Below are 18,553 nucleotides of genomic sequence, written 5' to 3'. Positions count from 1 at the left end.
CCACCCAGGAAGACCCTGCTGAGACAATGAAACAGTGTAAACCACAGTTACATATTGTGCACACTATAGAACTTGTCAACTGTATGTTTTTATGTGGATTATATGACGGTCAAAGCAGAGAAAGAAGCACTTCAAAAGAGCAGCAAAGAGGAAAATTCAGCACAACAAGACCAGAAGTGTGGAAGGAGATGAGGACCATTACTAATATATGAGAGTCTCCTATGGCTTCTCCTTCACAACTCCCTCCACAAGTCAAGTCTTCTGTCCTTCACAGCAGAGCAGGAGAGTTTGGAGCTCAGGAGGCTACATATGTCCTGAAAAAGCCATAGAGCCAGATGGTGTAGGCTATGTCTATATACGGCTGTTAAACACTGCGCTGCCCGGCTGGCTGAGCCTCTCAAGAACATCTTCAACATCAGGCTCCTGGTCCTGTGGAAAACATTGTCTTGTTCCACCACCTAAAGTAGGGCAACCAGCTAAGATAAATGACTACACACATCACTAAAACCCTTGAGCAGCTAACGCTTTGTCTCCTGAGGTCAAAGGTCGACCATGCACTAGACCCCCTACGAGGAGCATCTTGGAGTGTATGATGTTGTTTTTTATATGCTCCACTGGGCCCATTCTTATTTGATGAGCCAGGTGATTACATGAGAATTGTGTTCTTTGTTTTGTCAAGTGCATTTAACACCATCCGACCTACCCATACTTAAAGACAAGCTCAAAGGGATGAGGGTGGATCCCTGCTCACATCCTGGTTTGAGTAGGGAAGCATAGGAAATGCTGTGACTCATAGGGATAACAGATCACAGGTCTTCTAAACCCAGTGGACATGGACATTTGTACCGAATGCTTTGATCAGTTGGTTGAGGGACTATGAGGACGTTTAGATATAAATGTAACGAGAATTGGATTTTAGTGTACAGCAGATAGTAAAAATAGTAAATTGCATTTTTTTTTAAGCACACTGAAAAAAAGGTTAATTATGCTCTCTGGCTGTAAAAAGTTGATGAGCCGTGCCAAAGTAAACCCAACACATTTAACACTTGCTTGTTTTTCAACTGAGTCCCCTAGTATTTTATTTCTTTCTTCTTTTTTTGATAAATTTGTGCATTTAAAGACTTGGTTTTGAATAAAGATTTTGTTCGGATTATTCTTGCAAGAAAGCCACATAATATAGTTCCTTCATGAAAAACCTGAAGAACCCAGAGAAGAGAACTGATAAGCATAAGCGGTATTTTTTTTTCTGGCTGCCATTAGCCTGACCAGCACAGGAGAATCATTTTTTTGTTGCCTAAATCAAGTGGAAATAGAAAATTAGAATACAGTATGTTTTGCCACTTCAACTTCAAAGTCACCCCCACAAAACATGTTGTGTTGACATTATCAAGTGGACAAAGAATAGTCTCATTCTGGCTACTAGTGTTAGCATTAGCAACCTTAGTGCTGTGATGAAAGCTGAGGGACACAGTGGGCTGCAGTTATGTGTAGCAGGTTTTCCCACTTTCCCACACACTGAATTGTAGTATAATGGCCAAATGAATCTCAGTTTTCCTCTCTCCCTTGTGGCCATAGGGACTACCAGGACAGGGCTGGGTGGACTGACACTGGTCTGATTGGACTGAAATTTTCAATGCATGAATGCGACTATAGCGTAAAGCTCTCTGTGGTCATTAAGTGGCAGCTTAATGCTGTCCATCTGACTGGTGAAGATGAAAAGGCAGAAAAAAAACTTTCATTCATCATTCTGTCTTCTCATACTGCATGTGTGATGTGTTTTTGCACTCAAGAGGCAGCTAAAGATTTTCTGGACAGCTTGAGCTGCAGTTAGAGTGCTGTTGAAATGAATCTTAGCTACATTTTCATAACCCTGCCCATGAAATGTGCAATTTATAAGTTTTGATATTGTTACATAAAGCCCTTTGAAACAAACTGTAAAAATTGGTTACACAAATAAACTTGCCTTGCCTTGTCTTGCCTAAATGCAACATTAGCATTAAGACCTGGTTATTTACTAAAGGAAATGTAATATTACAATCAAACACCATTCCTTTACTCAACAGCTGTCTCCAAGACGCATGACATCTGTCCGACTACCTATTTCTCAGACTTCCCATTTCTCCGACCATACATTTCTTTATTTTTGCGTCCATTAGTCTGACCTCCCATTTCTCTGACTTAAGTAACCCTAACCCTAAACCCAACCGTAACACTGTAGAATTACTCGGATTAATGGGTAGTCAGAGAAATAAGCGGTTGGACTTTTGGGCAGTCGGACTGACGTATGCTCCCCCTGTCTCCAGAGGTGGACACCAATGTTAACTACTGTTTTTGTGACTTTACTGGAATGCTATTTTTCGATAACCCCTTGGGTCGGGACTTGCTGGTGAGGTTTAGCCATTTACTCAGAAACTACTTAGTAGGCTACTCATGCTGAAGTCAGTATGCTAACCAGCTAGCCTTAGCCTCACCACTTCCCAATAGCAGGTTACTGCAGCTTCCAATCTGCCCTTTAGATGTAGGGCTGCTCACACAGTATATTATAACATCTTGTAGTATTATGAAAAAAGTCAAGCGACCAATTACCACAAACTGTTCCAGGGAAGAAATCAGGTTCAGAAGCAGAACAAGGCTGCAGGTCAGAATCCTGATTGACTACAATGACCCTGAATATAATACAGATCTCATTCTCTCTGGACAATAAGTTATGGTAAGAAGATGAAAAGTTATTTGGGAGTTGGACCTCTCCTTTGCCCTGAAGTTTGGCTCCCTGACAAATTATAAGGACTTAAAGAGGCCCAATGATGATGACTCTAAATCAAAAACGTTGTACCAGCACTACTCTTCAAGGTAAGAAAGCTTGCACCATGCATTTCTGCTTGTATGATGAGTTTGCTACGACTGTGCACAATGGGAAGAGAATACTTTCATTCTTGTTGAACTTTATCCGTACTTTGGCTTTCAAAAAAACAGTATAAACTGAGCAGAAAACACGGCACACCAGAATGTTCTTTGAAATACACGTACATTTTATTGGTGACAGTTTGACAGTGATACCATAAATTAAAAAAAACAACCTTTATTATGTGAAAATTGCAAGAGAATAAGACATTTAATAAACTCAACATAAAAAAAACAGACAAAACCTGTTTGCATTATCAATTAAGGACTAAAAGAATAAAGTGTACATTGTGTTGCGATCCAGAGTGGCTGAAAAGATCCTAACTACAAGCTTAGTCCTTTGAGTGGTATTTTTTTTCTACTGTCTATTATTTTTCTAGATAGTGTTAAGCAGATAGTAATACATAATACAAGCTGGCTAGACTGCTACCTCAAATCACTTCCACTGAACACTCGGACCTCAGACTGGTTGACCAGGAGTTTGACACTGCAGCCAAAGTGTCAAACGGTGTCTCACGTGCTGAGAAGAGAAAGCTAACGTCAGCTAAACATATCTTCATGTGATTTTATCATCGTTTTAAGTATAAAGCTGCTACATAACAGTGTCGTGTGCACCATATAATACTCAAGGTTATTATGTAATTATGTAACCAAGGAGACAACAGACTGCGGTGTTATTAAATCCTTCCACTTGATATCTATCCTTAGCAGGTACAGAGATGCAGAAGGGATAAAAGGTTATTAGGTTAGTCATCAGTAAAGTATATGAAGTGCGGCCTTGCTATAGTTACGAGCTGCCATCAGTTCTGAGTATCAACGTTAACTACATCAGTTCAGAAAGCGGCAGGGTATCACACACACACGCACACACGCACGCACGCACATACACACACACCACTCTCCAACACTGTGAGGTTCCTCCAGAAAACACCACCATCACCATCAGCATCAGCATCGCCGCCGTCGGTTGGCGAACCAGCAATAGCAGTCTCGTTCAGTCGTTTCCACGTCGTGACACATGCGAAACATGCATTGCAGAAAGAGTGCCGAAAACAGCGGGGCACTGAAGCTTGTGCAAGCTTTGTACATGGACGCCCGGCAGGACGAGCTTCAATTCACAGTTCAAATAAAACAGATCTGAGGAAATGGCTTTTAGAAGTGGTTAGAATTAAGATCTTCAACAACACTACGACACAGAGACGCTCACATGTCTGTGGCGGCTGTTTCAGTATCAATGGCTCAATCGTTACATGGCCTCATTCTGCAGTCGAGCAAGCTAATGACAAAAAATAAAATAAAATAAAAAAATAGCTCTTCCAGTATTAATTCGATTCAGTATTTATCTATCATGATATATGATATGGGATGTTTCACGTTCAGGTTTGAAATACCTAGCTAGCTTAGGCTCTTGTGTAAAATGTAAACATTGTATGTTTCCTTGAGTTGTGACAGGATATGGCGACAGATGTGTTCAGGAAGTCCAGTCTCCATCTGAAACTGACAAACAATAAGGAAGCGCATTGTTCTCATTCCACACAAATGAACGTTTCAGTGCAAGCCGACGTGCTGAATGATGCAAGTGGAAGGTGAGCGGTCACAGAAGCTTTTCTGAATGAAACAAACGTATTGTCTTCATTTCAGCCAGTACTGTAGATTTACTTATGGACACAGTTGGCCTAAAGGCAACAGATAATCTGACAATCACACTCTACTTTGGTCTCACCCTGAAGGACTTTGGGGGGACAGACCAAGACGGTCAGCTGGGACTGTTTCCTGGAAAGTAACCCTATGTGACCTTATATTGACACGACAGACAGATAAGAGTGCGTGGAGGCAATGACCTGCAGAAGTTTACTCTGAGGCAGACTGACACCTGTCACCAGTGGCAACAGAAAATCACTTGGACAGCGTCGACCTGTGAAGGAAGCTGTCATCTTATCACACCTTCCTTCATCACAACGCTTCGCCACGGACAGAACAAAACCAAAGGTCACTCACTGTTATCACAGAGACTGACCAGGAGAGGAGATGACTCACAGTAAGGCCTGTTCACTTTCTCCACCATGACGTCGGATGTACATGAACACGCTGGCGACGTGTGACTCTCAGTGATTACGTCTGAGGTCACACATGTATAAAGCTAAACAGATCGTTAGGAGGGGGAGGGGAAGCTCTAAATCTTGACATCACATTTTATTCACACTAGGCACTCTGTTATTGAAGAACTAAAACTCAACTTGGTGATGGGCCTTTCTACCGCCTAATAAACTCAATGGTTCACGTTCTCTGCAGTGGGACTGTCTTGGGATCTATTTTTTTTTGCTGAATATGTCATCGATCGTAATGGACTTCCTACAGAACTGCTGCTGCAGGCTGAATGGAGAGGAGGAGCCGACACATTCAGACTCGGCTGCGATAAACAGCGGACGTGTCGATCGAAATGCTTTTTTTTTAAAGGACAGATGCATTCGAGAGAAAAAAAGGCGACGCGCATCCAGTCTCTCGTTTTGAATGAACAAGGCAATCGAGGCTGGTGAGGAAACAAAAAAAAAAAGTTGAGGGATGTTCGTGTGAAAGCATGCACACGCGCACGCACACATGCACACACGCGCACACGCACATCCATACTCTTGGCTCTAAAGCTGCAGAAACAATGCTAAAAATCTGTACATTATTTAAATACTGTATTTACAGAAATAAACATACTTCATTGTTTGTCTCACACCTGGCTTCAAAATATTCAAGTGATCATCAGAAGCATAAACAAATAAAGGCAACAATTAAGCACATTTGATGACTGTACTCGTCAGATTGGACTCGCAGCATGTTCCACATTCTTGGAATGTGTGGATAATCTTAAAAGACCATACTGGCAGCTTTGCATGATTTGGCCTATTGATTAGAAATAGGATACTTGACACTATCACTGGATTTTCTCCGAACTATGGATTAGATCAATTTCCTCTCCTCCCTTAAAATTCTGTACCTTTACGGTACCAATTGACAAGCTTCGGAACAAAAGGACTGAAATACTGAAATTTGGAACCATGGGTCAATATTTCTGCAGGTTGTCTTGATTATTATTAAGTATGAAGGCCCAGCAGTGGCTGTTCTGATGGCGACTGGCACTAAATCAGGTCTGTTCTATTGTCTGAAGTATTCATTGCCATGAGTGCAACAAAAACACAACAAGAAAACAAAATCTATCTGTTAGAAATTTGTATAAAAGCAGTGTCATCAACTCAACTCACAGAAAACAAACTATCTGTATGTAGCTGTCGGGCCGGCTGTCTTTCAATCCTCATTCTGATTATTTTTTGTACTAACAACACAGAGAGCTAATGGATTTGAGCATCTTTCAGCTGAACCCACTGTTCTCCACCTGTCCAGCAGCAGACAGACTGTCTGTCTGTACGACTGGAGAAGAAAGAGAGTGTGGAGACCAAACCGGAGCTAAACTGATAGTGATTATTATTAATCTTCAACAGGATGTTTCTCCATGTGTCCTGGGTGTGGTTATTATTTATTTGAACCAAATCAAATTCATTAGGTGGTACATGTATGTCAGTGTTGTTTCATACAGTTCTAGGATGCGATAACATTGAGAATCACTATTACTACTGTGTTGGTGGAGGTGGTGAACCGGGCAGCGGTGCGATGTATTTTGCGCCTTATTAACACTGGTTGAAGGGCTTAATCATGCAAAACCACTGGGATGGCCCTTAGAGCTGTGGTGAAGTGGAGCTTGAGCTTCCATCAGAGCTGATGCTACGTTATTATGACCTTCGCAGACTTTAATCACACATTTTATGGTGCACATATTACCAAAGCGTCGTTACCGAGATAACAATGATCTGCTGCAACACCGGACAGACTGAAGCACGGAGAGATGTACGCTGAATGTGAGTGTAGGAACATTAAACCGTCAGACCGTGAGGATGCAGAGGGAAGGTTTCCAAAGCTTTACTGTAAATATATTATGGCTCGGAAATGATCAAGCGTAGGATCTCTGAAACCTGACTGGACAAAGCTACAGCCTCAGCAGCAGGGGGGGTTGTTATGGAGCTGGTCAGCAAATAAAGTACTGATATGAGATGAAGTGATGAATGTAACATACACCTGTTCTTTCCCTGGTCATGACACTGATTCTACAGTCCAATGTCGTTCAAACTGTCTACTGCCCTTTATTATTCAGTATCACCTGCGTGGATGAGCTATGTTTCCTTTTTGATTCCCTCTTCTCCTTCTGTTACATCAGCTCTCTTCATGGCTAAATACTTAATGGCTCAGGAAGTCAATGCTGGCTTTGACGGTGCGTCCGGTGGACACGTCCACCGCCATGGCCCGGATCTCCGTGTCGCCGAACTGCATGAGCGTCTGGATCTCTCGGCGCGGCGCCGTGCTTTCCGTCCCGCTCACGTCCAGGCGGAGCGTGCCGCACTTCCTGACGCCGGACTCGCTGATGAAGCCCACCCTCTCCTTCTCGGAGCAGTAGACGTGGATGACGATGACCTGCTGGGACGGCTTGGCCGGCGTGTAGCTCCGTTTCACCGACTCGCCCAGCGCCACCGACTGGTCGGCGGCGATGAAGGTGTCGAAAACGTCGGTGCACCATCGCGTGCCGTCCTTCACCAGCAGCTTCTCCGGCGGGTGCTTGCCCTCCACGAAGCGGTTGAGGACGCCCACGCCGTACGTGAGGGGCGAGCGGCGCACCTTGATGACGCTGGGGTCCAGGCCGAACAGCACGGCACCTTTGAGGATGGTGAGGCCGACGTCGTGCGGGATGATGATGCGGCTGCGGCCCTGCAGCATGTTCTGGACGGCGTGCTGCAGCAGGGGCGACTCGGCAAAACCTCCCACTAAGAACAGGAACTTGATGTCGCTCACCTCCGGCTTGTCAAAGAGATCGGCTGGAGGAGAAGAACAGAATCTCTGTGAGTGAAGCGGTGACTGTAGCTGTATCACAAGAAGGACAGAGTGTGGGTGATGGAGGATGACTGATCTACTTAGTGACACATCAGATATGAGCCTGCTAGTTCCACCTCCTGAGCCACAGTCTCTGCAGGATGTGGATTCACTGATCTGCACTTATGTTACCAGGTTACTCAGAGAAACCAGGTCATGTGGGTGATCTGGGGATTCATTAACATGCACTAGTTCTCTGGACACACAGTATTCATGTTTACCTGCAGGAGATCAGTGAGCAGATTTCTCCTCGTCATGTCAGACTCTAGTTACTCTTTAGGGTTTCTTCTCTCTTATTGTTTCTGAAAACTGGTTTGAACTGTGCAACAACTGTGAGTTATCAGCTGATCAGACAGGAGGCACATTGAGACAACTGAGAAACGTATCATTTATTTTAAACCTGTGTGATCGCCTGACTTTAACTACAACAACTTGCGTTTTATTAAACTGGAAATTAAAATAGTTCAGTTTGACTTAATCTAAGTTAAACAGTTCACAAGTTCAGTTCAACTGTAATGCAGGTATTGTTGCAGCAGAGTGAAGGTGCATGTAAATGCTGTTATTTGTCTGTCACACAGAGACATTTAAGTGGCTCTAATAGCTGCTATATATATATACTGTATATACAGTATATATGGTATTCCACAAGGCAGTAGGAAAAGAAGTGAATAACCAACTATCACCAAATGTTAAGGAACCTGTAAAACAACTTGAAAGTGTTTTTTTTTCTTTTTACACACTCCCATGGTGAGTTTGAAGGAGTGGATTAGTGCCTGGTTTAGAAAGACACCACCTCTCCTCTATAAAACCATAAAATCACATCCATTCTAACATCTTCAACTCCGACTGGGTTCATTTATAACTGCCACGACTAACGTCACTTGACAGTGATGGAAGACTCTCTTCCTGAAACCAGATATTGTATGCTGTGTAGTTTGCATTAGTTAAAGAGATACGGCAAAAAAATTTTTTTCATGTCTTGCCCCACTCCCGAGTCCATGACAAGCAGATAGACACCATCCTTTCGACTGTGCGTGCAGTAACAAGGGAGATAGAGCCGTATCGCCCATAATTAGCTTAGCTCAAACGCTAGTACCAGCTGTTTACAATTTTATTCAGACAAATTCGGCGCTACTCAAGCTAGCCGTTGTGACCAACGCACTTCCGGTTACTTTCACAAAATAAAACACCGCTTTTACTTTGAAATAGGAAGCTAAGCTACCCTCGATGTAGCTAGCTTGAACCAAAATAAACCGTCTTTGGTTGAACCCTCCGCTTTGACCGATCTCGTCCCGTTACCGGCATTTGACCGCCGGTTTCTGTTTAGAGTTGCTGAAGAGTTTCTCTGATGATGTTAGGTGGAGTCAGGCTAACACTACCTATGCACTTCCAGCGTTTGAGCTAAGCTAATTACGGGCAATACAGGCTTGTATCTCCCTTGTTACTGCACGCACAGTCGAAAGGATGGTGTCTATCTGCTTGTCATGAACTCGGGAGTGAGACAAGACACGTAAAAAAAAATAAAAACTAGAAAAAGCATTTCCAAGAATGGAAATGGTGTGACTGCTGATAGCAACTGAACGCTGTTGCAGAATTAGCAAATAGTGCAAGCAGTGATCACCATACAAATGTTTGACCAAGGTCAGAATCGAACCCACAACCTCATGGTCATTAGACTTCCACTCTGCCTCTAGGCCACAGTGCACACACAGTTGCAGAGACTGTTGTCTGTTAATGATCTTCACACTGTCAACATCAAGAAAGCTTGAGAGTCAAGCTTGAATGACTTAGAATGAAAATTTCTGTGAATTTCAGGCTGAGAGCAGCAGTTTCAACATGAAGCAAGTTATCAGAAGTCAACAGAGGACAACTGGGAAAATAATTCACTGTAATTGTTGTTGAGGCAAGATTTAAACCGGCAATCTTCAGGTCTCCAGACCAGCAAGCTAACCACTAGGCTACAGACAGAGACAGTATGTGAGGGGTAAAGAAAACCTTTGATAAGAGGATCACTGGCTTCTGCTTAAAAAAAAAAGTAAGGAATTGAACCCATCACCTCATGATCAATAAACCTTTACTCTGCCACTTTGCCACAGAGAGCACAGACATAGGCATGTTGTGGAGAACTCTCAGCATTGGGCTGAATGAGAGCAGAGAGCTCCCTGGCTGCATTTAAAAAATATTTTAAATTATTATCTAAGTCTCTTTGCATTTTTGACCAGAATTTTAGCCAGAAGACAAGTGTGGCTACAAAACTGGAGAAAATAATTTGTCTAGAGTTTAATTTGCAGAAAAAGTTAAATATTTTAAAAAGTATAAATAGTTAAAAAGAGAAAAGTAATGCCGATAAAGTTAAAAAAAAAGCTGCACGTTTTGATATTTGAATTGTTGAAATAGCACAACACCTAACACACTAACCATATGGCCACAGAGAACCTGAGTTACAATGAGCTTTATACTATGAGGAATCAAAGACTGTCCAATGACAGCTGAATAATTGGAATCAAAAGTCAAGCAATGAAGTGAAAAGACTGAGGCAGGAATCGAACCCATGACCATATGATCACTAAACCTTTACTCTGCCACTCGGCTACAGAGAGCACACTGCTTTCAAGACTGTTGTCATTCATTGTAATGTGATGATGTGCTGCAAACTGGTATGAGTAATCAAGGAGATAACAAACACCTGTAACCAATTGAAGGCGGGGGAGGAGAGCAGAATTCAACATAACATAACAAGAGTTCTTCCCTTGGATTCGAACCAGTGACCTTAGGGTTGGCAAGCATCCACCCTAACCCCTACACTACAGTGGAGTTGTGACGAAGAGAGGTTGAGACTTTGATGAATGTGAGATTTTTCAATGCTGCTTAAAAAAAAAGTAAGGAAAGTGCAGAAATTAGCCACACCAAGCAAGAAGAGGACTTTTTTGTGACCTGTGACTATTTTTTGGTGAATTAAAATGAATTAAAAAGCACTTAACAGCAAGTTACAAAGTTGAGCTCCTTCTCCTGCTGATGTGAAAAAAATGCATTGAGCTGAATGGGAGCAGAGAGCTCCCTGGCTGCATTTAAAAAATATTTAAAATTATTATCTAAGTCTCTTTGCATTTTTGACCAGAATTTTAGCCAGAAGACAAGTGTGGCTACAAAACTGGAGAAAATAATTTGTCTAGAGTTTAATTTGTGGCCGTGCTGACAGTTTAGCCAGAAAAACTCTAGAATGTTTTTTTGCCTCTATCCACTCTGACACCACTCTGGCTCTGCTCGTTAGACGCAACACACACACATTATAAAGCTGAAAAAAATCAGAAAAAGTTAAATATTTGAAAAAGTATAAATAGTTAAAAAGAGAAAAGTAATGCCGATAAAGTTCAAAAAAAGCTGCACGTTTTGATATATGAATTGTTGAAATAGCACAAAGTATGAAGGACTAGAAGAAGACCGTAAAAAGGCGGAAGAAAATGGCCAAATGTTGCCGTATCCCTTTAACACAAATCAGGCCACAGTGGGTCTTAAATGCGGTGTAGGAGTTTTTCTTACTATTAGACATCTGATTGATGTTGTTGCTATGGAATGCTGACAGATGTGTGTCTGTGACAGTGTGTTGAGGTGTTGGTGATATCAGTGTGTCTTACTGAGGTGCTGGATGATGTGGTCTATGGTGGGCTTGAACAGGGAGTTCATGGCATCTGGACTCATCCTCAGCATCCCCTGTGACGACCACTTCACAAAATCCACACTGGAGAGGAGAGAAGAGCGGTTAGCGGTGAAAAGATCAAACTGACATCACAAGGCTTACTGGTGGATGGTCCTCCTGTTTACCATGGGGCAATAACAAAGGCTTACTGCTGGAACGCTGGCTTGTTCCACATTAAAAAAGAGAATATTTGGAGGTGTGCACTGCTGTGTCTGCTGCTGTCTACTTCATCAGCGTTATGAAAATAAAAAATATTTAAAATATATGAAATAATGATTCAAAGTTTGTGTTCCTGTGTTTGTACAAGCACATCAGACTCAGTCTTTTAAATCTGCTGATACATTTGTTGAGCATGTTCCCATAACCAGGATACTATTCCACTGGAGGACAGTAAAATATCTGAATCTGTCCAAACATTCTGACCATGACAGACAATAAACATCTGAGCCAGATTATGGTATATAAGGTGGCTGCACCACCTTTTTTTGTACAACCAAAAGTAACTCCAGGTTGCCACGCAGGATAATGAATATGAATATGAATAATGCTTGAAACATATTACTGGAATTAATATATCCTGATAAGTCACTGAAGTGTGTGTCGCAGCCTGAAAACCTGAAGTAAAGAGCAGTGGCAGCTCAGAGGATCATTGATTTGTTCCCTCTCTACCTCAGGCCTCTGTCTCTAGAGGCCAACAACCATGACTCTGTCTGCAGGAGGAGGAGAGAGTCTGTAATCTCCATCTGATATGATCCCATTTATGTGATTCAGTGAAATATGTGCATGTGTGTAAGTGTGTGATGTCCACTTCAGTGTGTGATAGTGTTAATGTTGGCCCCGCCAAAGGCTCTCAGCATGTGGAGACAGATGGAGTATTTCCAGTCAGGTGTCAGAGCAGCTCTGAGGCTCCAGTTTCAGCCAGACAATGAGGCTGGGCCATTAAAATCTAGACTCCAGGTCTGGGACCACAAGTCCCAGACCTCAGTCCTTTTACTACTGGCTAATGGCTGAAAGTGAAGAGTGATGTCACTGCTAATGTCCTCCCTGTCTGCCACTGACTTATTACCGCTATATGGCCTCTTCCATCAGTTTAGCCTGCTTCTGTTCATCTTATGAGCTATGTCTGAAGAAAACATGGATGTACAAATTAATGTGTGAAACTTTACTCATGTAATGTTAGATCCCTGTGGATCTAGATAAATGAATAGTCATGAACAGTAAAGTTGTATTGTACATCACATTACAATAATATGGAACCAGGTGGAGACTGTTCCTAGCTACTGAATTTAGCTGGGCTCTGGTTTAATTAAGTTATACAATACAAGAAATCTATTTATTCAGGTTTACATTAGATTACTGTTTTTACATCCCAGTAATATAATCATTTAAAGGGACAACGAGGAGTTTCTATTAGGTTATAAAAAAGTCTCACGTTAATGTGGATGAATCTCCGCTACCCACACTTGTTAATGGGCCCATTTTCGATAAATATATCGTTCTGTCTCTATCGTTATTTTGTTATTATTAGTGGTGGCGGAAATGCTGGTCGAGTTGACCAGCGTTTCCTTACTTTCGGTTTCGTGAGAATAACGCAGCTGAATCGCCGTTTATGGTCGGAACTACGACGGTATGTGAACCTCTTTGAACCTCTGACTTTGATTATTGATGAATGAAAACACAAGTCCGTCTTGCGCCGGTCAAAGAATTTTACGGTGCGCGCTGAGGCTCATAAATGTAGTGTGAACCAAAACTCCTCGTTGTCCCTTTAAAGGGATAGTTTAACATTTTCTCAAACTGGCCCATTGCTATAATCCCTATAGTCATAGCAGTAGGTTTGTTACCTTTAATTGTCGGTGCAAGCTGTTTTTAGAACGACCAAGCTGAGCGGTGAGCTGCTCAGAGCTAAAGCTACAGAGGCTCATGGGATTTCTTGGTTTCCCTCATCAAACTCATCAAATACACAATCCAACAACTCCAAAACGCTCTGGTGGACAAGTTGTGACCTGCACATTCACCACGCTATGAGATAATAACAGAAAGTTACCAGATAGAGTTGTTTTTGAGGCAAATGCGGAGACTGCTTGCTGAAAAACTGTCCCTGAAGGCAACGTGCATCAGCGGTTTTGCATGAATTTACCTCTAAAACAACTCGTAACGTTCTGTTACTATCTCATAGTGTGGTGAATGTGCAGGTCACAACTTGTCCACCAGAGCGTTTTGGAGTTGTTGGATTGTGTATTTGATGAGTTTGATGAGGGAAACCAAGAAATCAGATTAGCCTCCGTAGCTTAGCTCTGAGCAGCTCGCCGCTTGGCTCGTACCGACACCGACAAATAAAGGTAACGAACCTACTGCTATGACTATAGGGATTATGTACAGTGAGTCTGTACATGTGGGTTAACTTGTAAACATGTCTGTGTGCTCAGTGTGAAACTAGACTCAGGGTGTGGTTAACTTACTATAGTGAAGCTGTAATGTTCTGGCAGAGGGCTGTGCTACACACAACAACAGTTGTTCCCTCGTCTCCAGTCTTCACACTAAGTGAGACTGATCAGGAACACAGCTCCACAAATATGAAACAGATTTCCATTTTCTCATCTTAATTTCCAAAATGACGTAGCCATACATTTTTTTTTCAGTGTTTTTGTGGTAGTATAATTGTTTTGTCATAACAGAGTCTGCCTCACCAAGTGTGTTGAATCACTTGAACTGGTCCTGATGTTTGATCTGAAGCCTCACTGGGAGGAGGAGGCTGTGCTCCACCCAATCTGGGAATCACAGAATTCTGCTGAATATCCTCTGGTGCATAGTGCTGGAAACAGAAGACGTTTTTGCCTCTGTACTCCAGCTGTTGCAGCATCTAGAACTACAGTTTGAGCTCCTGGAAGTTTTGGGAGTAGAGTCTGGACAAATTCAGTTGGTTTGCCTCCTTCCTCTTGTTCAGATATGCAAGTAACCTTAATACTGTTGCCTCCAAGCATATTTGACAGTTCTCCTATTCCAGAGCCTGCTCCTCAGAGACTCCACCTTCTCCACTAGTTTTCTTTTTTTTTGGGGAGCTTGAAGTGTCTGTATGGATGTATCAAACTCTCCCACATCAATGGCAAGTCATTCATGTCATCACCTGTAGCTCTGCTGGTAGAGTTGCTCCTGTGTTAGCATTAGCATGAGCACTAGCTGATGCTGGTGGAAGCAGCTCGATGTCTTTGGATTTTTCAGGGACATTATCATAGGACAAGTCAAAAAAATATCTGAGCCGACCCAGCTATACATAAGATCAGAGACTGTCAAAATCTATTTCACAATTTGACACAGAGGAGCATCTGATAGCATGTCTACTCTTTGTGCTGCTTGCCAGCCCCCCCCTCATCAGTTCATCTGTAAACTCAAGTATGTCCCAATATAATAAACTAATATGAAATGTCACATTTCCAAATTTTCCTGCCAAAAATACACAATCATTCCAACATGGTGGCTGTGTGTCTGGTTTTCTGGTTGTACTCACTTGCTCTTACGCAGGGCGTGTTCCACACTGTGGCCCCTGAACTTCTTGTAGTAGTCGATGAAGGAGAAAGGCAGGTTGATGTTGAGGGGGTTGGTTCTGTCGGGGGCTGCCGCTCTCTTCCGAGACTCAAATGCAATCATCAGGTCCACCCAGGCGGCCGGCCTCTTGATCTTAAACTGGTCGATGAAGTCCTGACCAAAGATCTTACACAGCAGCTTCTCAAACTCATAGTCGATCCCGATGGAGCCATAGGGGCCACCTGGAAGGAAAAGGGGACTGTGACTGAGACTGAGATCTACCCAAAGCAGGATAAAGGAACATCATAGCACAACATAGCACTGACATGTGTATTTATTTCATTTCATTTATTCTCTGGGCAACAAATTGAATCGAATGCAACTGGACTAGTCCACCTTCATAATCTGGTCCAGTCCAGTTTAGTCAGACCGATGCGTTGTGAACTGATGAAGCCCTTTGGATAAGAGGTGAAACGTCTTCCTAGACAAATAGTCCAGTTGCCTTCAATTCAATTTGTTACTTTCACAAATTAAAACACCCATTGCCCTTTACATACAGAAAACCATGACGATAGAATTTGTGCTTTTACTTTGAAATAGGAAGCTAACCTACCCTCGATGTAGCTAGCTTGTCTTTTAGACATGGTTATTTTATGTTTTTTTTATTATTATTATAATTTTTTTTTTTTATCCTGTTGTCTTGTGTGTCCGTCTCTAGTATTGTATTTTACATGGAGTGATTTCAATCTGAAATAAAGATTGATTGATTGATTGATTGATTGATTGATTGATCAAGTTATTGGTTCTCTCACCTGAGGCCTTGTAGAGCTCCTTCAGATGTCCCTCTGGGAGCCGGATCTGGTGGACAGTAAGGTCCACTGTCCCTCCACCACAGTCCACTACCACGTAACGGTCACCTGCGCAGAGAACACACAGAGATGGAGCAGTGTGTGTGCAGTGACCTATCAGCTTACTTCCTGACTGGATTCACTGCTCTGATCTGCACACACCCCTCTTCTCTGTTACATCCCAGCAGCTCAGTGACATGATGACTGAAGAAACACACTGTCCAACACATACGAGGTGACATCTGAAGAGATTACAGCTAGATGTCCCAGAAACCCACAAATATAAATGAGGATTTCTTGCTCTGGTGAAAATGAGAAGCTTTCACTTCTACACTTTCACTTCATGACTGATTCTGAGCAGAGCCCAAGCCATTACACATCATCCATACACATGCTCAGCAGGTTGCAAACCAAGCTGTTGAGTCATTTCATATGTGCATTTCCGTGGACGTTAATTTGAGGTGAAATATTGGAAGTGTTGAAAGTGAGAACACTTGTGACTCCTTAGGACATCACCTTTGTTGTCTGACTGATCAGTTTGCTGCTCTCTGACCCACAGCTTAGTAAAGTGTAAGTCAGTCTTGCCATCACAGCTGACAGAGGCAGTCACAAACCCAAACAAAACCCATCAAAGAACTTAGAAATAAACCTCAGGGAGCAGGGAGGTAAAGCAGAGACATGCAGGCGTCTGTACTGTACGTTCGTTCAAAAGACATAAAATATACACATTATTTCTGTAAAATGTTAGATTTTCTATGATCTCTAGGTTACAACATGCTCTGTGTTCTAATATCTACAGTTTGGCAGCACAGTAAGAGCAGGAGCAGTTACCCCCCTGGAAAGGAAACGGAAATCATAAGAGATGAGTAAAAGATCAAGACTCTACCTTCTTCCAGCTCCGACCAAAGCTCCCCTATGACATTTTCCACCAAAAAGGTGCGGCTCTGCCGGTTGCGACGGACATGCTCCTTGGCTGGTTGTTAACAGAGAAAGAATGTTCTGGTGAGTGTGAGGAAGGCGTGACGCTCTGCTGTGTGAAGCTGTGTGCATGTACAAGGTGGTGTGTGAGGCAAGCAGCAGGCTGAGTTATATCACCACACCGAGAGCAAGTCTGACTCTGACCGGAGTCAAGAAGAGCTGCACTGCAATAATACACACAATCACACAGTCTGCTGTAAAGATGAGTCAAGGCCTCAAGGACAACACATCATAATGCAGCACAGGCACCAACACTGATTGATCGTTCATCTGAAAAATCACATTAGCCCCTTGAAATTCCCAAATTTTAAGACGGAAGCCATTTATAACACAGGTAACGTATATTGCACTTCTGAATTTTACCCATGGGACAGATTTGAAAGAATTTTGCAATTTAATCCATGTTTTAGATATATACACAAATTCACCCCACAAAGCTTCATTTGAACAATTTCTAATATGTCATGTGAACATTTCTGCTTGAAACACAACACACATTATAAATGATGAACCAAAAGTTGTGAAAGAGTTGACAGTCTTTTGTTTCTTCATATGAGCTTGGAGAGCTAACTCACACTAGTGCTAGGCTAGTCTATTCAGGTTTAAGACTATAATCATTATAATTAAAAACATCAATAAACAGTCTTTAGTAGTGGAATTTTCTGGGCAAATTGAATCGTAGGCAACTGGACTTGTATTTGTCTGGGAAGACGTTTCGCCTCTTATCCAAGGGGCTTCATCAGTTCGTACGCAACAAGTTTCACTAGTCCGCACTAGCTAGTCTAGCAAGAGGCGACACATCTTCCCAGACAAATACAAGTCTAGTTGCCATTTCTGTATTTTTTGTTGTTTAAATCCAGGTTGGTTACACCACTGTACCAGACATTGGATCTCCTCCCTGCAGGATATCTCGTTGTTGTTGTCTTACTACAGTGTTGCACTGTGTCACTGACCAGTTTTGTAATAGTGTTAGTGGGGCGAATGGGTGAGCAGTCATATGTGAAGAGGGAGCAGAGGAAAGGAGTGAGGACACACCCCCGTGGTGCTCCAGTGTTCAGGGTCAGAGTGGCTGAGGTGTGGCCTTCCAGTCTGTTTCTGAGGAAGTACAGCGTTAGTGCATAGTAAACTGCCAAAACCCACATTGGCCAGTTTTGGAACTGGTTTATGTGGAATTATTGTCCTGAATGCAGGACAATGTGTCATTGCGATCCGGACTGGTTTTGATCGAGACCATCAGGGATGGAAGCTTTTTATGCAAGAGAGAACTTGTCTCTAAAAACATTTAGTAATGATGGAGGTTAGAACACCTGAGCACTAGTCCTTCAAACAGTTCACTGTGGTTTGCTTGGGTACAGTGATGGTTTACAGACTGTTTAATTGAGAGATTGAGGACGGTGATAGCACAAGCCTTAAAAGAGAATTCCGGTCATTTTTACCCCTAAATCGTTGTCCTGATGGTCACACAGTGTTGGGGGGAGCAAAAAACGCGACTAAAATTGATGCAGACAAACCAGAGTTACACCATGGCCAGACGGTGCTAGGGATAGCAACAACGCTAACCTATGGGGGCAATTTTTTTTTCCTTTACAAAAATAAACGGTGGGAGATATTATGGACATTACCACTACACTGCTCGACCGTT

At 42.5% G+C, this 18,553-nt stretch overlaps 2 protein-coding genes and 1 long non-coding RNA gene across 6 annotated transcripts in view; 2 read left to right on the top strand and 1 right to left on the bottom strand.

Annotated features, from left to right (window-relative positions):
- Positions 1–18,553, top strand: part of LOC146973858 (core histone macro-H2A.2-like) — a 248,522-nt gene that overhangs the window by 225,155 nt on the left and 4,814 nt on the right. The window lies entirely within an intron of this gene.
- On the top strand, positions 5,754–6,105 carry LOC146973859 (uncharacterized). Its single transcript, XR_015037787.1, has 2 exons — positions 5,754–5,883; positions 5,924–6,105. It is a non-coding gene; the product is annotated as an uncharacterized LOC146973859 (long non-coding RNA).
- hspa12a (heat shock protein family A (Hsp70) member 12A) overlaps positions 6,232–18,553 on the bottom strand; it is a 53,856-nt gene continuing 41,534 nt past the window's right edge. For 2 of the 4 annotated variants that reach the window (XM_085800844.1, XM_085800843.1), the window contains exons 8-12: positions 16,820–16,906; positions 15,898–16,002; positions 15,069–15,327; positions 11,502–11,605; positions 6,232–7,811 (exon numbers count right to left, since the gene is read on the bottom strand). In XM_085800844.1, coding sequence (XP_085656970.1) covers positions 7,180–7,811; positions 11,502–11,605; positions 15,069–15,327; positions 15,898–16,002; positions 16,820–16,906 — 1,187 coding nt within the window. In that variant the 3' untranslated portion in view covers positions 6,232–7,179. The remainder of the gene's footprint in view (positions 7,812–11,501; positions 11,606–15,068; positions 15,328–15,897; positions 16,003–16,819; positions 16,907–18,553) is intronic. The other 2 variants (XM_085800845.1, XM_085800846.1) reach the window with 1 other exon arrangement.

The sequence above is a fragment of the Trachurus japonicus genome, chromosome 15 (genome assembly GCF_045865225.1).
Source record: "Trachurus japonicus isolate A0001 chromosome 15, Traja_1.0".
Lineage (NCBI taxonomy): Eukaryota > Metazoa > Chordata > Actinopteri > Carangiformes > Carangidae > Trachurus > Trachurus japonicus.
Note: the sequence above shows the minus strand (reverse complement) of the source record. Positions and strands in the feature narration are given on the sequence as shown.